General features: G+C 36.5%; 1 protein-coding gene across 3 annotated transcripts in view; it reads right to left on the bottom strand.

Annotated features, from left to right (window-relative positions):
• Gria4 (glutamate ionotropic receptor AMPA type subunit 4) overlaps positions 1-22,161 on the bottom strand; it is a 403,578-nt gene that overhangs the window by 65,246 nt on the left and 316,171 nt on the right. For 2 of the 3 annotated variants that reach the window (XM_050127542.1, XM_050127540.1), the window contains exons 7-10: positions 18,329-18,487; positions 12,713-12,880; positions 11,490-11,594; positions 1,900-2,010 (exon numbers count right to left, since the gene is read on the bottom strand). In XM_050127542.1, the coding sequence (XP_049983499.1) occupies positions 1,900-2,010; positions 11,490-11,594; positions 12,713-12,880; positions 18,329-18,487 (543 nt within the window). Of the gene's footprint in view, positions 1-391; positions 587-1,899; positions 2,011-11,489; positions 11,595-12,712; positions 12,881-18,328; positions 18,488-22,161 lie in introns of those variants that run through there. The other variant, XM_050127541.1, reaches the window with a different exon arrangement.

Below are 22,161 nucleotides of genomic sequence, written 5' to 3'. Positions count from 1 at the left end.
AATACCATCTTTTATAACAGGCCAAGGGAAGAAGACTCCACATTACACTCTTAATATATATCAGACATTCATTTCACAGAAGAGGCGACATTTCAAAAGATGCTAAAGCAAACAATTATATGTATATCCAGAAAACAAGCACAAATTCAGAGTTTTACTTTGAAGAAATCTACCGTTAGAGAGCTGATCATGTACAATGACTTCATTTTATGACATGGGAACAGGAATATCAGAATCACTACTATATTCTTTTTCAGCATCTATTTTCTTGAGAATGATAAGGACTAAGGAACAACTCTTTTGTTCTAATAACTCACAAATCTCTCTCTCTCTCTCTCTCTCTCTCTCTCTCTCTCTCTCTCTCTCTCTCACACACACACACACACACACACAAACATACACACACATTTAAAAACTGTTTTCTGGTAGTCCAGAGTTGGTTATCCAAGAAGAATCCCACATGAAAAATAAGCTTAAATTTACTACTCAGGAGAACAAGACTCGAGCCTTAGTTAGGAATAGTCGAACAGCGTGGAACTCTTGTCTTTCTTGGTCAATTTCTTAAAATAGGATTCTTCATCAGAGGCTGAAAAGAGGAGGACTGTACTGAAGTATAAATTTCCATTATTGTGTCTTTTTAAAGGAAAAATATATATGCATACATACATACATACATATATATGTATATATATCCTGCTTTTCAACTCCCATGCAAATATTACACAATTAAGTCAGAAAGTTCATACAAACACTGCTGTTGGTGGGTTTGCATTCTAAAATAATCAACTCCCAAATCAAGGCTTGTCAGATTACATTAAATTGCTAACTGGTTACTCAAAACAGGTATAGCTGATTGCAATAGGCGAATGCTTCTATTTTGCTATTTTTCATGTTTTGATTTCAGCTTCAATTTTAGAAATATTTTGAAATTACTAAAACCCTAAAACTAAAATTGAAATTATGTAAACTAAAAGTTAACTTAGGCAAAGACTTCCACTTTATTTAAAGTAATAGTTTCTATGAATAACTGATAATATGTTTTGCTTATAGAAAAAATTAGCTGAGGATCTGTGATCTTAAATAAGGTATAAACAGTCACCAATTTCCAATCTCCTTTGACTACCACCAAATGTAAAGGACATATTTGTCTTTGGAATATTATATAATTTAAAAGGCAAATCCACAAGAACTCCTCGAAGTAGGAGCCTTAAAATTTAGAGCATGTTAAATTTCATTATATGGTCAAATGAAATATTTACATTTCCTTGATTCCCAGAAGTTTGTTCAATTATATATGTCAATGAAAAAAATAGTCAGTGGGTGGAAATGTCTTTTTACATTAAAAACAAATATCAAACAAAATCAATTTATCAAGCATTCGGTTATATAGAAAGTACCCACTAGAATTTTCCCATTCACATCCTTGTAATTTGAAATAGACAAGACAGATCACTCTCCCATGATGAGCTTAAACAACCATTTAAACACCATTGATGATTATTTCATTGATGCTTTTGAAAACACTGAGAATATGGTATTTCCACCTGATGGTTTTAGGATTCGATTGGAGCTTGACTTCCTCAAATTCATTATTCATTGTTGCGGTCTGAGAATTTCAAACATTTCCAACTTCAGTTTCACAGTCTCGGTTTTTAACATCTGAGTCAACTTTTTTCTCCCAAGAAAAGCATTGCAACCAAAAGTAACACAAGTAAGGGCAATGAAAGAGTTGAATGTGTCCAAGCTTGGGACAGAGTTGTTCAAAGCCTCAGGAGCTTTGGGTGGGTCAGAGCACTCAAGTCACAACTAAGATTCAGCTTGTATCCCCTCATCATAGCCAGGGAGTTAAATTTGCCTGTGGACAAGACGGAACACTAGAAAGCATACACCAAAACTCACCATGATTGTGGTTACAACCACTGTTCTGTTCTCTATAGCTGCTGTGTCATTGCCGAGAGTGGGTACATCTTGAATCAAGACTAACTTATCCATGTCATTCCAGTAGCCAACCTGCCAGAGAGAGAAGCTGATTGAAAACTCACCATAAAAGTGCTCCTGGAGTTCCCCTGCGACAGTCCCCTTTACAAATTGGTGAGCTTGCCAAACAAGCCTAAACCTCAGGAACATTAGGAACTGTATTTTGAAAGTTGATAATTTTGTATTTTTTGAAAATTTAATAGAAGAACACTTCCTCTACATAACCCCAACATTCCCTTCTCTATAGACTCCTCCATTGTCCTCCAAAATTCTTGATTTCTTCTTTAATTATTAGTGTAGCATGGATGCACACACATATACACAACCTCCTGAATCATTTTAACTTTGTGTATATGGGCTGACCACTTGGGACTGGACATCTCTGGAGGAAACTGATTCTCTTTCTCTTAGCAAGTATGGACCACCTACATCTTGTTATCAATAGGTGGACTGTGTGGACTTCCCCTGTCCATGTTGGCATGATAACTGGTGCTGTCATTATGTTGGTCTTGCAGCCATATTGCTGAGAGTTCATGGGAGCAGGGTGCCTGTCAAGTACAGAAGACACAATCTCACAGCAGGTGTCCTGGTCCTCTGGTTCTTAACAGTTTTTCTGCTTTCTGTTCTCTGATATTCCTAGAGCCTTAAGAATAATGGTTGCATTGTAGATGGTTAAGTTACACCTATTGAGACAGTGTTAAAGATACTGCCTTAATATATGTTTAGCAAATTCAGTGTTATGTAATAGTCAAGGGAAGATTTTTTTCTGAATGGAAGAAACACAGATAAAACCTTGGGCATATTGATCTTTTCTTCTAGTGAGATAGGCCAGCACTGCCGAAAGCTAATTTCTACAACTTCATCAAGAAAACCACAGAATATACAGTAAACAGCCATAGTTTGTGTAAAGGAAACTTATTTGCAAACAGCAATATAGAAGTATGTTTTGACTTGATATCATGTAAGTACTATATGAGAATTCATTTCCTTTTTTTTATAATTTTTTATTGAAAAAAAAAATTCTGCCTCCTCCCCGCCTCCCATTTCCCTCCCCATCTCCCTTTTCCCTCCCCCTCCTCCCACTCCTCTCCTTCTCCCTCTCCAGTCTGAAGGGCAGTCAGGGTTCCCTGCCCTGTGGAAAGTCCAAAGTCCTCCCCCCTCCATCCTGGTCTAGGAAGGTGAACATCCCAACTGGCTAGGCTCCCACAAAGCCAGAACATGAAGTAGGATCAAAACCCAGTGGCATTGTCCTTGGCTTCTCAGCAGCCCTCATTGTCTGCCATATTCAGAGAGTCCGGTTTTATCCCATGCTTTTTCAGTCACAGTCCAGCTGGCCTTGGTGAGCTCTCAATAGATCAGCCCCACTGTCTCCGTGGGTGGGTGCACCCCTTGTGGTCCTGACTTCTTTGCTCATATTCTCCCTCCTTCTGCTCCTCCTTGTGACATTGGGTGCTCAGTCCGGTGCTCCAGTCTGGGTCTCTGTCTCTATCTCCATCCATCTCCAGATGAAGGTTCTTTATTTATCTCTAGAAACCAATTATGAGTGAGTACATCCCATGTTCATCTTTTTGGGTCTGGGTTACCTCACTCAGGATAGTGTTTTCTTTTTCCATCCATTTGCATGCAAAAGTGAAGTCTTGAAATTCAGTGATGGTGTTGGCACTTATTTTCTCAGAAGTAATTTTTTTCCTAGTATATTTCATATGCAATGTGGGCAAATTCTTTTCATCTCTCAGAGACCCAGATTTGGTAAAATCTCAGTGTTGATTTGTTTCAAGTAGGAAGATACTATGCAGGCACTGCTCAGATCATAACTATCATTTGCAAAACTCCCCTTTTCATGCCTATCTGTGACAAAATTTCACTTCACTTAGTTATTGTGTGTTATATACACTCAACAGAAATATTGTAGAGAGAAAAAGGCGAGAAAATGAGGGACTGGAGCGATGTCTCCACTGAAAAGAAAGCTAACTTCACTTCCATTGAACTGAAGATCAATTTTCATTAACCACATGGTGACTCATAACCATATGTGACTACAACACCAGGGATTTTAACTATTCTGGCCTCTGTGTATATTACTTGCATAGACTGCACAGATAGACAGGTAGTCAAAGGACTCATTAGCATAAATAAAGAAAAAAATGGTCAAAACTCACTTTGAGAAGAGATGATCATTTTGATAAGATGACAGATAATGAGTTCATAGTAGATGGATGTGTTTCAGAACTGGTTTTGGTTTTAACATGTAATTTGTAGAAGAAACTAGTTTCTTCTACACTACCTACAGTAGATTCTAAGGCAGACACAGGGGAAATTTTGAATATTCACATTATATGAGCCTTAGATTTATAAGTAATACCATGTTAAGTCCAGTTAGGTTTTGTGTGATATGATAGTAAATATTAGTGCGTATTTAATTTGAGGCATGCTTTGGATTTTCTAATTGAGAATTCATTTCCTGAAATGCAAACTGAATCACAGATGGATATTAATGTGCAATATTTTCATTTTTTAAAGCTTACATTTCAATTTGTGCTTCAACTTTAAACATCTTAGTATTTGGGGCTAGGGAAATGGCTTAGTTGGCAAGACTGCTGGATAAGCAAGTGGGAGTGCCTAAATTCAGAGGTCTACCAGCCATGGAAAAAGCATTGCACGGCTATGCATGTGACTGCACCCCTATTTGTGGGAGATGAATAGAGACAGGAGGATGACTGTGGCTTATTAGCTGTTAATGCAGCTCCAGGTTAATAGGAAGACCCTGTCTCAAGGGAATAACATGTAGTGTGAAAGAACAGAATTCCTCATGTCTTCCTCTGGCTTTTGTACTCATGCACTGGTGCTCACACCTGCACTCATTAGTTTGCACATGTTACACACTTCATACACTAACAGTTTGTACCGGTGGTTTGGTGTTAACTTGACACAAACTAGAGTCATCAGAAAGAAAGGAGCCTCAGCTGAGCAAATGCTTCCTTGAGATCCAGGCATTTTCTCAATTAGTGATCAATGGGGGAGGGTCAAGCCTATGGTGGGTAGTGCCATCCATAGTCTATTGGTCTTGTGTTCTATAAGAAGGCAGGCTAAGCAAGCCAGGAAAAAACTAGTCTGTAAGAAGTACCCCTCCAAGGCCTCCACATTAACTCCTGCACTCCAGGATCTTGCCCTGTTTGAGTCCCTGTCCCAGTTCAGGGTTTAACTTCAATGCTGAAGAGTAAGTCGAATGAACCCTTTCCTCTCCAACTTGCTTTTGGTCATGGTGTTTTGTCGCAGCAATAGAAACTCTAACTAAAACACAGTTAATATTATTTTCTCATTTATATATTTTAAATACTTCTATATAAAATAAACCAAGCAGTTACTACCTGAAGATGAAGTATGACAGTGGGATATTACTGGAAATTGAGAATGCACCGATTGACTTCTATCATTGGAGGATAATGAAGGCTACTACACAAAGAATGTTGCTCTTGGGCATATCTCTGTATGATGTGTATTATTCTATGCCTGCTAAAATTAGTATGCATAATGTAATTGAATTTATTGCTATTATTGTCTATGCTTATGATATGAATATACTTTGTGAAGACTAAACAAACTGTCTAAGATTATAATCCAGTAATGTGAGTACTCACAACTGAAGCCTGTATGATACCGAATCCTTATATTTTTGCTTATATGCTGCATGACTTCCAAAAGTCAGTGCTCATGTAATTCTTTGGCAGGCTTCATTTCTTAATGATGTTCATAAAGCTCACGGCCCCCATAAAAATATGTGTACTTGCTCATGGGTCTGCAGTCAATGTCTGATCTACTCTGGTTTACAAAACTCTCTCGCTCTGTCAAGTGTCTTAACTGCCTTACTAGTAGGCAAGAATATATTCAAACAAAGCATTAATATTGTTAAAGAGAGATAATTATCCACAAGTGGTGCAGACATAATTCAAAAAGAATAGGTATAGCAAAAGGATTTTAATTAGAAATTAGAGTATCTATAAATTCCACAGTTATGTTCAGTTGTCCATGTATATCTATTTCTAAAGGACATGTAGCAAATCTGTAAAAAATTTTTCACTCAAAATGATTTTAAAACCACCCTTTTCCTCAGTTCCCATATGTACTTTAGAAATCTCAATGGCTTCTTGTAATTCTTTTTTCCATAGACATGTTTGTATGCTCATAGAGGGTTTTACAACTGGGCATTCCATTTTTAAGCAAGATGAGTATAGTGGTATATTATTTGTGTTTTAATAAATAAAGCTTGCCTGTAGGTCAGTGTAAGGCAGCCACACTAGTCAACCATACAGACCAGGCAGTTGCTGCACACACCTTTAATCCCAGCAGCCACACTAGTTAGCCACTGAGGTCGGACAGTGGTGGGAAACACCTTTAATCCCAGCACTAGAGAGGAATATAAGGCTGGATGAAACAGGAATTCATTCTCTTTCAGTATGAAGATTTCTAAGAAATAAGAGCTGTCTAGTGGCTTGGCTGATTTTGCTTTTCTGATCTTCAGGTTGAACCCTAATATCTGTCTCTGTGTTTTTTATTATTCGTGCTTCAGAAGGGTATCTTTTATTTACTTTTGAAACATTATTGGAGATTTATTGGAATATTATATATTATACAGATCATTTCAGAAAAACTTGCTGAGATTTGAGCTAGAATTGTTGTTTCTCTTCCTATTTTATTCCAACATGCTTAAAAAAAACCAAACTAACATTTGTCTTACCTGATATCATCTGTTAAACTACTAATTAGGAATGCTCCCCGAGGGATTGAAAATGATTTTATATTATCAGACAAATAAATTTGGAAACATTTAAATCATTAAACTTGTAATATATGTCAGAAAAAAAATTATCTTTAGAATCTGGGAGGTTAAATTTCCTTAAATGTAATAACTTTACCCAGATACAACACAAGATATAGTATAGTGTATAAGTAAAGCCCCTGTGTGTTTAGTAGACTTGGCTAACAGAATAACCCAGTGGGTGTTTTGGCACAGAGAAGTCTATTCTACTAATGTTGGTGCCTTGGAGAACTGCTACAGGCAGCCTTGTCCTGAACGGACACCAGATAAGAATGGACATCTTACAGTTTTGGTATTGTTGCTACAAAGTAGCCAGGAGGAGCTGCTCTGGAGCCACCAGAGTTTTCTTTTCTTTCCAAAACCACCTCTTTCAGTTGACTCTCCCTGGACAGGCTGCTTAGTTTCTCTTAGTCCTAGTTATCTATAAGTTGAGAAGCATGCACATTATTTTCAAGCTGTCATGAAAATTAAATGTGGAAATGAATATTATCTTTCCATGACAGTACTCAGCACACAAGCTAATCTCAGCAAATGAAATTTTACCATTATTATTTCTTGAACTCCCGCAATAGTAGGCTTGGAACATACACTCTGAAGCCCTGGGGTGGTAAATCACACCCTCTGGAGTCCTTGGGGGAAGTAGTGTAACCAAGGAGATCCCATTTATGTATGAATCTGGTTCAGAAAATCTTGAGCTTTGGCTTAATAAGATGCAATCAGGTTTCCTGCCAGAGCAGCCAGACAAGTTGATGGGTTGCCTGTCTGACCTATGTTCAAAGCTTGCTCCCTCACTGGCAAGTGTTCAGTTAACAGGAATGATTGCTCACTTCTCAGACACACCACATAGTCTCACTAGCATAGTTTTTCTCATGTTGGCTAGCTAGCTAGCTCAATGTTAAATTTACGATTCCTGTCACATCTCCTTGCTGATCATTGCCACTGGGAAAACAAAGACAGAAATGCCTGCATCATTTCATACTTCATTTTTCTTTGAAGAGTCTTGGCTGGATGTCAGTTGGGTGTGAAGCCATCTGTGCATCATTCATTAACTCTCTACTTAAGTTCCTTTCTGAGAAAACTTAATTTTTGTTACCACTGAGGTTAATAGGCCACAAAGAATTCAGCAGTATAAACAGCCCAGAAGGTATTACTGTGGACTCACACCTATTTTTTTTTCTTCATAGTCTTTCAATTTTATTGAGCTATTTGACTAGCCATAGTTACTAATTTGTAAAATAAAAGATCATCTTTTGCATTTTAAAGGTTTCTGCTTAGTCGACCAGCTCTGCAATGTTTGATGCATAAAAGGAAGGTGGCTTCTCTTTCCTCGAGAAAACAATTTTAGTTGTCAATGGAATACTGTCAACTCCATAGCTAGCAGACAGACTAGCAATATGCCAAGAAAATGGAGGCCCAGAATTTCTTTTTGGGATGTGTGTCTCCTTCCTTTACTCAAGGAGCCTGCTAATTTGGCTCATGAGACGTTACTCAACTCCTTTACTCCCTGACTTCAATCCGTTGGCCTGAAGTTTCCTATGTATCAGCAGACAGACTGTAGGCAAGGAAGGAGATGTCATCATGAGGCCAACAACCTATAACTGCATTGTGCAATAGCACCCCATCACTCTCCCCCACACACAGTTCCAGATGCACGCCCATGTGATAGACTAAAGCAAAGCATTGGGTAAGTTGTTGCCATTTATATACATGCCCTTGACTGTCTTGCTGCCAAGCCTTTCCTGCCATTGTTGGCTCTGCTATCTAATGTCTATCTCTAAAACTAACTTTAAACCTCACATCCTCCTTGCAGCCTGCCTCGGTGATATTTTTTTCCACCTGTGAGTGGTCTTTTCCTTTTACAATGTCACATGCCTTCTCTTCAATCACCAAATGGATTGCATATCTTTTTTCCATCAGGATTTTTTTTCAGGCAAAACATGATGTTGAAAGGTTCAAGAGTCACACATATTTAAATACATTTTTTCCTATAGGATACATATCTTATTAGGGCATTTTTTTATTTAAGAGGAAGAAATATAGTAAAATCCAAGTTATAGGCTGACTATGAAATTGCATATATATATAGAACATCATGTTTGGGTTCTTGGAACACAGCAGGGCTTCCATAAATTGTAGCTATTATATTAGATAAAATATTTCTCAAACAGTCAGTCAAAAGTTGAAAAAGAGCTTTATAAGCTAACTTTTACATCTCTTTTCCTGACTTCGTAGACAATGCTGCAGAAAAGAGAAAGTTAAGAATCCTAGGTATCACTCATTACACAATGGTTATAACCCACTACTGTGAGATTATATGGCTCCATCACATCAAGTCCAGACCAGAGGTTATCTTTTCATTATTCTCCTCCTCTTTTTTTTTTTTTTAAATGTAGGTACTAATCATGTAGTCCTGGCTCTCTTGGACCTCACTCTGTAAACCAGGCTGGCCTCTCACTCACAGAGATCCATCTGGCTCTGCTTCCAGTGCTGAGATCAAATGCATGCGTCATGACTGGCTAAACTCAGCTTCTTAAGCAGTGATGTACTAGTGTAAGTGACCATGGGGGATGCACAAGGAGAAAAGAGAAGGCACTAATAATAAGTTTCTGATCCTTCAGTGACCACATCTTAATTCAAAATCAAATATGTAGTGAATCAAGGTTTTGCTGGAAGCATTTGCTTATAATGCATCATGTGACCTCACTGGAGCCTTGATTTCTAAATACCCAATACAAGCACTCTGTAGTACAATTTTTTTTTTTTGTTTTTTTTCCGAGACAGGGTTTCTCTGTGGATTTGGAGTCTGTCCTGGAACTAGCTCTGTAGACCAGGCTGGCCTCGAACTCACAGAGATCCGCCTGCCTCTGCCTCCCGAGTGCTGGGATTAAAGGCGTGTGCTGTAGTACAATCTTTAATGCCACATGACACCAATACATTCTGCCTGTAAAATCTTTACTCAGATTTAAGATTTGTACAAGTTATTTGTTGAGTTTTTACTGTACATATAAAGGTTTTTTATTTTATTAAAAATACAATGGCGTATTTATAGAAAACAAATACCTGAAATTTTTCTCCTGTCATTCCATAACTTGTAGATATCAATATGTTACAGTGATTTATTTATTTCTTTAGGTTTTGAGATAGGGTTTCATGCAGCTTAGAAATATATGGTTGAGGATGACCTATAACTCCAGATAGGGTTTTTATTGCCTCCCAGTACTGGGGTTACAGTCATGTTTTACTACTCCTAACTCATATATGGTTTGATTTTCAAAGTTCTGCTAACGTGATTTTCACAAAAGTTGTTGGACTAGCCTTTTAGCCTGAGATTAGGACAGGATTTCCAGCAATTTCCAAAATGTCGTAAAGCAGAAATGTCTTGAAACATGCTGCTGACATTTTGTACTGTTTATTTATGTGATTGACTGTTCTCGGTACTGATGTGTATAAAGTCAGAAACATTGATCAGTGTGAGGAAAAAGACACTATATTTTTCAGAATAGATTTATTTTTTCATGTAAAAATAGTCAGGCACATCAATCTCATTAGTATTCATAAATGGTGAAATTAAAGGTATCCTAAGGAATTTTTAAATATAAAGTTCTTTCTGAGTTATAATTGGTAAATGTTCAATTTGTTTTCCTACCTTATATACCCGACTTCACATAGAAATATTTCAGGCAGAACGTGGTCTTGAGAGGAATTTCAGGCAGCTCTGATGTAAACTACTTTGGGCATGTTGGAAAGACATGATGACTCCTCACATCTGGAGCTATATGGATGCTTTTCTATGATAGAGTGTTTTAATTGTCAATTGACACAACCAGAACCACCAGAGAACAGACTCTCTATGAAGGATCATCTAGATGAGAATTGTCTTATTGATATGAGAAGACTCAGCTCACTGAAGTCAGCACTAGTTCATAGTGAGGGCTTCTGAGCTGTGTACGAGTGAGATGGGTGAGCTGAGCACAAACAGGCAAAGAAACAACATGCATGCAGATGTCTCTCTCTTGACTGTGAATATCAAGTGACCTACATCACAAGTTCCTGCTGTCAAAGATGAACTGTAACCTGCAATTGTAAGCAGAATAAAACTTTGTCTTTTAAGCTTGCTTTTTCAGGGTAATGTTTTCACAGTAGCAAAAATGATGCTAAGATGTTTTCTAAGTGTAAGACCATGATGCCAGCACGTTCCTGGACTCAGGTACTTCTCTCCTTCCTTTTCCCAGTAACTATCTTCCATTTGCTTTTCTTTGTTCATATATGTTGGCCTGACCACTTCCAGAAACAGCAATATGTTTGGAGTATACCCACTCCACTACTTCACAGGGCCTTTTCTTTGCACTCTAATGAATCACAGACCATACATGGGTATTCCTACTACGTTGTTTTCTTTGCTGTGGAGTCAATTTTGTTTCCAAAATTTCCCATTTTGTATCCAAGTTCCCATTGCCACATTGCTCTTCTTGTGAGTTACGATGCACAGTGAGAAACTTTCATTTTGTCACATCATTAATAATGTATGACACAAGCATTTGTCTCAGCATAGACCACCAAGAAAGTAGCAGTTGAGAGCATCATTTAAAAATAGAAATTTAGAACATCAAGCTTTCTTTTTCCTATAATCTTTTAAGAGTCTCACATGTAAAATAAGAAAACAATTTTTTTATTTTTCAGTTAAATTGTAGCTCACCTTTCGAGGTCCTGTGCTTTTTAGTTCAAATACATCCATTGTATAATTAACTCGACGTCCATAGTGGTCAAATTGAACATTCCCAGTCAGCCCTTGAATTCGAACCTGTAAAGGAAAAAGAAAACATACACATACTCATTTGCAGCTTCACTTAAGGAAATCTCCCACTACTAGGTTAAAGATCATAGATGACTGTGGGATTAAAAGATACAATAAACTCTGTGGAATGTTATTGAATGACTGAGTTGCTGAGATGGAACCTGGAGGAGGAATATGGAAGGATATTAAGTTATTTTTCTCTGCACCCAGAAAATGAATTCTTTGTATTATAAAGCTCTCATTTTAACTAACATAATTCTTTCCTAATATTGAACAGAACTGTATTTTCTTAGAGTCAATCTTTAGTTTCTTTTGTATATATATCCTCACAGTAGATTATGTGTCTACAATTCTCATGAGGGACAATTTACTTCTGACTAACACTGAATTAAGATATAAAAGGCTAAAAATACATTATTTGAAAATATCCAAGCACATTGAATTCCAAATTGTCTTTTGATTCCCATTCATTTAACTTATGCTTTGAACTTATCACATTTCAGAGGAGTTAAATAATTCTTACAGATAATATCTTCAACACTTATTATTTGAAGTATTATTTTGTGGGTATAAAAGAATAAAACTAATATTTTTTTCTAAAGTTAAAGATGTCTTGAAGCAGTCCTTAGCTCCTACAAACATTTCTTCTTTTTTTTATAGCACAGGTTTATCCTGGACTCCTCATGGCTAATGAAGCTAATGAAGCTAATGAAGCTTCCTGTTGTTAAGTTGTAAGCATACGTGAGTGTCATTGTTGAAATGAAACATTCAATTGACATTTCAACACTTCCCTACAACAACCACCTGTTCATTCAGAATGGTAGTAGCTCTGTCGGGCTGGGACCATGAACCACTTTATGGAGCCCAGAATCCTTGCCAACCAAATGCGTCTGCACTACCTCCTTCATGATTCTAGACCTTTTTTGATTTGCAGTGTTATCTTGACCACATATACACATAAAAAATAAACATTGAGGTTCTACTTCAAAATGTTTGGAAATTGTAGAAATCTTGATATATTAACATGGAAATTGTAATAGACATTAATGGTCAGATGAATTAGCCTTTTAAAAAATGTACCATACTTTTAAAAGATCATACGATAAAGCCAAAGTATGAGTTACCTGTTTTAGTGTTCTCTCCATATCAATTCCCTGGCCCCAGGGAGCAGCAGGGTTTGCCAGACAATCCCCAGCATTTCCCCTCCTTGAAATATCAATTTTCTGTCTTCTGAGACTTCGGAAAGTTTCAGCCATCACCAGAACTCCATCGTAAGTCAGAGCAGAGGTGTACTGAGCATGTTAAAGTGCATAAAAAGGCAGATGTTAAAGTCTAGCGCATTGAAAATTCTGGGGCTCTGTGGATTTATGACAAAAACTCCATCTTTTCCCAAGAGCAAGAATGGTACTGATAATTCATTGGTGCTGGCTTTGGAATTATCGCCTCTTATTTGAACACAAAGACTGTATGCCACATCTTATTCTTCTTAATTTTAAAGGAGAGAACTCACCCTGAAATAGAGACCCAAAAGCACAAATTTCCACCACCTCGAAGAAGAAGAAGGGCCTCACGGTGGGACTTTATATTACATTTTAGTATATAAAGTTAAGGACACAGAAGATCATCAACTACTAGGCATGACAATAACTTCATTATCTCTTTCAGGAATTCCATATAATTAACACTTTCTACACCTGCATAGGGAGAGTTTTATGCCATGTTAAGCAGGGGATAAACTTTTTTTTTTTTTTGTCTGCAAATGGAGAAAAACCATTTGGAATTCTGAATGTAGCAACTAAACTGATCTTTACACAGAAGAGTTAGTATTTGAAGCAAGAAAAAATTAAAACTACATGAATTCTAACAAAGCAGCTTAAGTAATAGCAGAAGGTATGAAGCTTGAATTAACAGGATATATGAGGATCATGTCATGACAGATATCAGCAAAGTGAGTAACCAGGACACTAATGGGCTTACACAAACTGTGCCCTCTCAGTTAGGATGGAGCAGCTGAAGGAAAAGAAGCAAATGCTACCAAAATGAATGTGTCTTCTCTTTTGCTCCACTCAACATGTCTCTGAGTAGAAAAAACTTCTGAGTCATCTTTCTCTAAGGCAAGAAAATAAAAAGGAGAAATAAGGACCTTTTCTCAAAGACAAACTTGATAAAGACATAAAGGCCAAAGGTCACTTGTGTGCCAGGATCAAGAGATGAAAACAAAGTATTGTCATTTCTTTCTAGTAGTAAGAAAGCTAAGAGGAGATGGCCCAAAAAGCCAAACCAAACCAAAACAAAAACACCAAACACACTTGTTTTTTTTTATAAAATGTCAATCCATTTTTTTTTAAATTAAATGTAAAGTAGAAAAGGAATTGGAGTCAGTCAGTGGTGTGCATAATAAAGGAGACAGCCAACTGGGGAAGCAAATTCCTGAAATTTAACAAGGCAGAGAGTTTACAGAAGGAAGCTGAAGTTTAGACTGACCTTATCTTGTCAAAGGCTCCAACTCTTTCTCATGTGACTTAATTGGGTTACAGTCTAGGAAAGTATATTTATGGATAACCAGCTTATAGGTGACACTTAGGAAAATAAACATTTCATTTATGAGCAGCTTTAAAACTGTTTCTTAGCCTGGAGTTATTTACTGTCCTTCCCATCAATCAGAATGCAGAACTGAACTCTTCTCGACATTTGTAGGTATAGAAGACAAACAGGCAGAATCAGTGTTCAGTAGGAGTTGGATTTTGACAGGAAATAACTAAAATCAATTCAAGATCTGTTATTCATAGGTTTATAGAACATGGAAGATACAAGTTATAGAGCTTAAAGCAAAAAAAAAAAAGTAACTATTTACTACAGTTGTCAGGAAGACTTTTTATTTTCTACCTAACAGCTGAGTGCAGAATGTATGTACATACTGTCTCAGAAATGTGAGAATGAAGGTTGTTAGGAGGTGGTCATGGCACACCACGAGTTTACAGGAACCAGATATTAAGTATGATAAGTCCTTGCTGTGAATTGCAGACTCTAACATCATGGAGAGTATAAAGGATGATGACCAAGAACATCCAACTTGAGATAAACTTTGTGAGAAAGTTGGAATTGATGGATAATGCAGATAAAGGTGAACGACTGCAGAGGTGGAGACTTACACTTGGTGAGAGGTACAAAGGCAGAACAGTTCTGTTGAACTGGGCACCAGGAAGGTAGCAGAGGATTATCAAATCAAAAGGACATATGTTTTCCCAGTATTTATTATTATTATTTCTTTTAGTGCAAGAAAGTGATGAGGTAAGAGATCATGTGTTGTTTCTTGGTTAAAACATTAACCAACTGAAATACAATTCAGTTAATTATAACTAACTCTCATTTTTTTTTTTGAACTAAATCAACCAGTTTATTTCAAGGATGTGCTGACCTCACAATGGAAGCCAGGAGATGTGCTGCGTTGGGGAAGGGGTTTTGCTCTTATCTCCACAGATGAGGAATAATTGTGGATACCGTCAAAATTAATAAAGGTTCGGTATGAAGAAGAAAAGCCATTTGGAAAAGATAAATAACAATTCATTCACAAGGATGGCGAGCATACTGATGGTAAGGAATACAGATAGGTTGGGGGCAGGGTTCTTTTCTTATCTCCACAGGAAAATACTGATCTTCAAAGAATTTAAGGGACCCTGAATATTTAATTACTAATGGATGGAAAATAATTACAACCCACTAAGGATCAACAGTAACATTCTATACATTCTGTAAGTATTGATTATATATATATATATGTTTTTTGAACACTTCTTTATAAATATGTAGAGCTGGTTTTGGAGTTGGACTATGGCTCAGTCCCTCTTCAATTCCAAGCCTGTTGATAAGAGATATCTCAGAGTTTCTGTCTCAGATCAGGAGCCATGAAATGGGACAGAATGAGGATAATTATATACTTGATAAACTTTCTTTGCTTTTCCTCATATCTGTGTCTTCTTTATATGTCAGTATATGTCCTTGTTGTTAATGTCTAAATTTCCCATAACAAGCAACAAATTTTCCTACAGTAATTTTTGAAGTTTCCAGGAGGAAGATGGGGCCCCACAACATCAACTCAACCTGGTTTCTAAGATTGCTTCAAGCTGACATGGGGGCGATGTTCTCCTTAGGGGCTCCTGTGAAAGCAAATGATGGTAAAATTCCCAAATTAACCTTTGACCTAAGAAAATTATAACTAGTCCCTGAGCACTTTGAGAAGGTCCGGCCAGAGTGTTGTCAAAAATGTGCACCATTCGAAATTGTCTTGTGCAGTTGGTACCAAAAAACAGGTCTCATATTAGCGCATAGAAAAGAGAAAAAAAATATTCATGACGACTAACTCTCATTTTTATGGACTCTTGTTTTTGAATTTTTTACTCATTAGTATTTATTTGTAATCTCCAAATCAGTACTTAGTAATAATTTTGTAGTTAACTACAATCAATAAACCAAGATTATGCATTGATTAACTCACAGAAGGCCATAACTAGAGGCTCTGGGGAACTAATATCACGTTTCTTCTAAGAATAACAGCTCAATATTTGGTCACTTATTACTTGATGAAGCTTTTCAGAACATAATCACAAGTAATAAGAATTATTGCATATGTGTATTAAATGGCTTCTGGATATCTAGAATCATGCTAAGATTCACGAAAACTTTATGTGTGGTGTGATTTTTGTTATAATGTACTTGGATTTTAATGAAACAGATTATAAACATACTCCCTAAAAGCATTTCACACATTATAACATAATAAATAATCCAAAGCAATCGTATGGAGAAGGCAAGTTGGAAATCATCAAAACGGGGACATTAAAATGATCATTCTTATGTATTCCATGAACCTTTGACCTTTTATTCAAGGGCCAATTACCATATTTATTAACATCTCACTTGCATTAAAATATCAAAAAGAAAGATTAGCATATAGTGCACATCCAATATATACTTAATTTTGAAATTTCTTGATTCTATAGGGTACCTCTCTAATTCCAAATATTGAATAGGGAAAATTGACAGCCAGTTAAAAAAAAAAAAACCTTATAGTGAGGCAAACAGAATAGCTGATTGTACTCAATGATCTTAATTTTTCTATGTCTGAATTTCAAATTACATATTAAAACTCTACTTAAATGCATAGTTAAGGAAATATTAGAGATTATGATTCATTATACGGCACTCAAAACCACTAAGTTGGAGTCAGAGCAGCATGCCATCATTGAGATGATATAGGACCCATCCTTTCAGATGAGACAAAATGTACCATGAGTAGAAACGTGGCAGCACACTCATATATGTTATAGTTAATCATATGGCTATCTCTTTTGAGAAGGTGGCACGCACAATTTGGGTGTTTACCATTTTTCCCAAGTGCCTTTCTCTTGACTTTACTGTCTGTCTCTAAATTCATGTTATACTCTTTTCTTGATAATTCACACCTTCATCTAATATACATACATATATACTTATATGGTATATATATATATATTACATATACATTATACATATCATATCACAAAACACACACACACACAAAAGCATGGCATAAAAGATGGGTCAGTGATTCAAAGCACTTACTGTTCATGACTGAACTTTGTTCTTAGCACCCAATGCTCACCACTGCTTGAGACTACCCCTTGAGGGAATCTGAAACTTTCTTCTGGCCTTTTGGGAATACTCATATATACAAACCCATACACAGACAAACGGGTAAATTTATAAAACAACTCAAAGAGCCTGGTGTTTTTAATTATTAAATTGAAAGAAAGATTGCATATAAGCTTTACGTTTTTCATTTCTAACAATTTTTAAATTTATTTGCTTACTGTAAACCATTTTTAAATGTGATTTTTATCTGGGTAAAAATTAATAATGTTCATTTGCATTTAAATGGTAGTTAATGAAACTTTTTAATGCAAATCTTCAAGGAGTTCACACAGAAGAAAATAATAAAAAATTTCTTGTGTTATTCTGATAACTCTGTTATTAAATGTAGACACTTTAAAATTATTTTTGTGGTGTATATGATTGCCTGTGTGTATATGACTCATGTATGAATGTGCATCAGTAGGTGCGTTCACTTGCACATGACCATCTGTAGGTAAGAGTTTATTCAGGTAATTTCTCTGCTGCTCTCCAGCATGTTGTTTAGGACAAGGTCTCTCACTGGACTTCAGCACTCAGGCATCGGCTCACAGGCTGGCCAGTGAGTTTCGGGGCTTGATCTGCCTCCACCTTCCAGATTATGGACGACAGACATACATTGCTGCACTAGTTTATGCTGAGGCTCTGAGTGCAGGTCCTCAAGCTTACATAGCAGGTCCTTTATCCAGTGTACCATCTACACAGACCCCATCATGTATCAATTTCCCAGTGTTTTGTAGTACAAGGGTAGTGAGAAGATGCCACAATGTGTCTGAATGAGTAAGAAAAGGAATCATAAAATAAATAGTACTGACACAGGCTTGACTGTTAAGAGTACTTGCTGCTTTTGTGTGGGAGCCAGGTTCTGTTCCCAGCCACCACACAGGGACTTAAAACTAATTTACAACCAGTTCTTAGGAGATCTCCCTATTCTGTCCTCTGAGGGCATCAGGAATGCCCATGATGTACAGACGTGCATGAGGCAAAAGCACTTATATACATAAAATACATAAATAAAATGACCCAAAGATTAAAAAAGGAAACAGTAACACTATACAAAAATAAACAAATACCTTTGGAGGTGTTTCAGATCCTGGATATTCCCTCTGATCTAGTTTCTTCCACCGATCCATTAGTTTGGTTACCATGGGTGTATTAAAATCAACCAACTGGAATCCTGTGACATTTGCTCCACCATGTATAAATCTCTCAAGAGAAATATCCTTGAAGCCCTGTAAATTGGTAGAAAACCTCATCAAATTTAGTTCATTAAACATTTTGGTTCTTCAACAGTAGGTTAATGTAGATTTCCTTCCTGGTCCATATAATCATAATCCAGTTGATCCAAAAAGAATCATATTATTCCACTGACAGCTAAGCAAATTGTTAGTGAGAGGCCCACGAATATGAGCTTGTAGTCAATACTATGTACCAGGCTTTATCTTTTATCAGATCTTTTATGACAGATTCTATGAGGATTACATTAACAGTTTATCTTTCCTGAACAATCATCCCTTGGTTACTGGATAGTACTGATTAATTTTAAGGTAAGAAACTAAGGACCAGTAGTGTAAGGAAAACAATCTTTTCAAGGTTATACACAGATATAGTAGAGAGGCAAATTTGATCAGATGGACCGATTGTTGTGTTCGCCCTATTTTGTGCCCTTTCATATTGTTATATTGATTTTTTAATTGCTATAATATTTCCAGAAGAGGAAAAGAACAAAAGAAACCCAGGCTTTGATTCTCACTTTAGATTCTGACTTTAGGTTACCCCCATGTCAAAACAGCAGGATAATACTCCCAGTATGCATTCAATAATTGTGAGTGATTATTAATTTGTTCATTTAACAGACATTGATATTAGGCCTATTATGTGCCAGCCAACATGACAGCTCATCAGTAACATTCTCAGTTCATTGAGAAACAAAGTAGACAACACAAAGCAAATTTATGTTTTAGGAGTGGGACGAACACTGCCCATCAATTTCTAGCTACTAAACTGTCAGTAGAGCATTTGTGTGCTTTTGCCAGATTGTAGGGCAAAGCCACAGGCAGGCAAATCATTTCACTGTTTTCTAAAGGCCACAGTAATTCAGCTCCTGCACTAGCTACCAATTGATGGCATTTTTTATTTCGGTTGTAGCTGAAATGGAAGGTCTGCTAAGCATTCTGTGTAGCATTAGCCACAGCTACAAGACACAGGCAAACGACAGTCCTCAGAGCTACCATCAGACACAGTCTGTCAGAACACTGAAGGTAAAGGAAAAACAATTATTGTGCCTGATTGTAACAGATCCCTGTCGATTATGGTTTGAATGAATGATCTATCGCTTTGTTAATTTTGGCTATATTTGTCTGAGTACAGGCAATATTTCCCCTTTCATTTACGTTCTTATAATTTTATATAGAAAATTGATAGGATCTAGACCATGAACTGGTTTCCTTGGCAACAGTTACTTTGATCATTTACTTTTTGTTGGAATGTACAGAGAATCATGGAACTGAAGGGTACGTAAGGTCACACTATAATGAAGTCACTTATTCCCCAGTTAACTATCAAAACAAATAACGTTCCCGAGGGAAGGGGTGAGCCAGGAGAGCTCGTCCTCTTGTGCAGATGGCACCTATGCTTGCCTGCACGTTACACTGGGTAATGAACAATGAAATCTCCCAACTGACTTCTCGTTTGATTTTGATCTCTAGTTTGCAGATCCTCTCCCCGGGAAATATCTCAGTGATGAAGTATGTCTATTCAAAAGCTCATTACATCATCAATGCAAGTAAAAGCCCATCCTTTATGTTTTCTCTGATTCAGATCAGTATTTCTTCTGTGTTTTACACACTAAGTCATGTCAGGACTACTTCAGTGCAGTTACCAAAAGGAGATCGCTTTGAAAAAAATGACCTTGATTTTGCAATTGTAACAAAATATTTGCTAAAATGAATCTGGAATATATGTAGCCACCTGGTGATAAGGGTAGGCAGCTATAATGACAGGTGAAGTAGTAGTCTCTCATTAATTATAAACTATAATAACTATAATTATTTAAAAAAATTATTTCAGAAAGATTATTATCATATTATAAATACAATAGATGTTTATTTATTGACCTTGTGGACTATATACTCGCTGAACTCATATTTTAGCCCATATTTATTTTAAGAAATTCTTTATGATATTTCTATAGCAAACCCTCTTTTTTCATTTTGGATAACTTTTATTTCTTTTTTTCTTTTTTTTCCAAGAATGATTTTTTTTTATTGAGAAAAGGAAAAAAAAATTTTCCGCCTCCTCCCAGCCTCCCATTTCCCTTCTCCTCCTCCCACCCTTCCCCCCTCCTCCTTTTTAGCAAACTACTCTTGATAAGTCCCATGTTATAATATTATAATATAATAAAAGTAGTATGCTAACACATCCTTATCCTGTTCCTATTTTAGTGTATGTTCATCTCCACCTTGCTGTGTAGCCTAGAGTAGCCTTGAACTTCTGATCCTGTTGATTATATCCCTGAATTCTAGAATTACAGGCCTGCAGCACCACCACATTGATTTATGCAGTGCTCAAGATAGAACCCAGGGCTGTGTTCATTCTAGGCAATCTCTCTCCTAACTGAACTACATCTCCAGTTCCCTATATCATCTCTAATTTCAGTAAAATTAGTATTTAACATTAACTTGTAATTTAATACAAAATTTTATTTGGATTCTGAACAAATTTTACATTTGGGAATCATGTATGTATACTTCATAAGAGATGGTTGAGGGGTAGCTGAAAGAACTAAAGCTAGTTATCCTATATGAATGAATGAATGCCAAGAGAATCCATATTAATGTTGCATATTATAACAGCTGGGTACATGTCACTGCTCTAATCATGATAAAAGCTAGCTATTTTTAGTGTGTATGATGCTTCTGTTTCAAAGAGACAGTTTTCTATTTCATATGTTGAAACTTTAGTGTAAATACTCTACCACCTGCTAAAGCTGTTTGAGGCAGGCTCTGAGATCCATTGGGAGGTGTAAACCACTCATTTCTATAATAGTTTATAACATATTGATTTTCCTCTCTGAATTCATTGTTTAGAAAGAATAGATGTCAAAACTGCCCATTTGCAGTAATTAATTACAATCTTATCATATAATTTCAATAAAAAGAGAGATGCACCTGACCATAGGCTTTATGTTACATTGATTAAAGACAAAATATATTTGCATAAATATTTGTACTCTTACAGAAAGATGAGACACATAAATTGGGGGCTAATAAAATAAAAAGAGGAAGCATATTTTGTGATATTGCTATAACAATCCTTTTATCACAACATTTTATTTTAGTTAAGTAATACAATATGATAATTTTCATAATGCACTGCTGCATTATATTGTGTCAACTCTGTGTTGATATCCAGGTCACTAAACTGGATGTCTCTCTCTGAACATGCAATGGCACACTCAACATGTAGAAAAGTATCAGGACTTAGTCTCTACCCTTTACTAGTTTCCTTCTTCCTTCAAGAATAAGGCTCTCATCAAAGAAATATGTGATGGGAGATGATAGAAAAAACATGAAAGTATCATTGTCTTCCCTAGGATAAGCCACATTGGGAATCAAGGTCTAAGATTGTGGTAGTTTGAATACAAATGGCCTCCATACGCCTTGTTGGAGGAAATGTGTTAATAGTGGATAGGTTTTTAGGTCTCTGAATTTGAAGCCTGGCCAGTGTGTCACTGTCACTTCCTGCTGCTTGAGACCCAGATATATAACTCTCAGTTATCTCTCAGGCACTATGTCTGTCTGTATGCTGTCATACTTCTTGCCATGATGATAATTGACTAAACCTCTGAATTGTAAGCCAGTTTCATCTCCTTTCCAAGAGTTGTCATAGTGTTACTTCACAGCAA

This window comes from Alexandromys fortis, unplaced genomic scaffold (assembly GCF_014885135.2).
Source record: "Alexandromys fortis isolate MF-2015 unplaced genomic scaffold, M_Fortis_MF-2015_v1.1 scaffold_255, whole genome shotgun sequence".
Classification (NCBI taxonomy): domain Eukaryota; kingdom Metazoa; phylum Chordata; class Mammalia; order Rodentia; family Cricetidae; genus Alexandromys; species Alexandromys fortis.
Note: the sequence above shows the minus strand (reverse complement) of the source record. Positions and strands in the feature narration are given on the sequence as shown.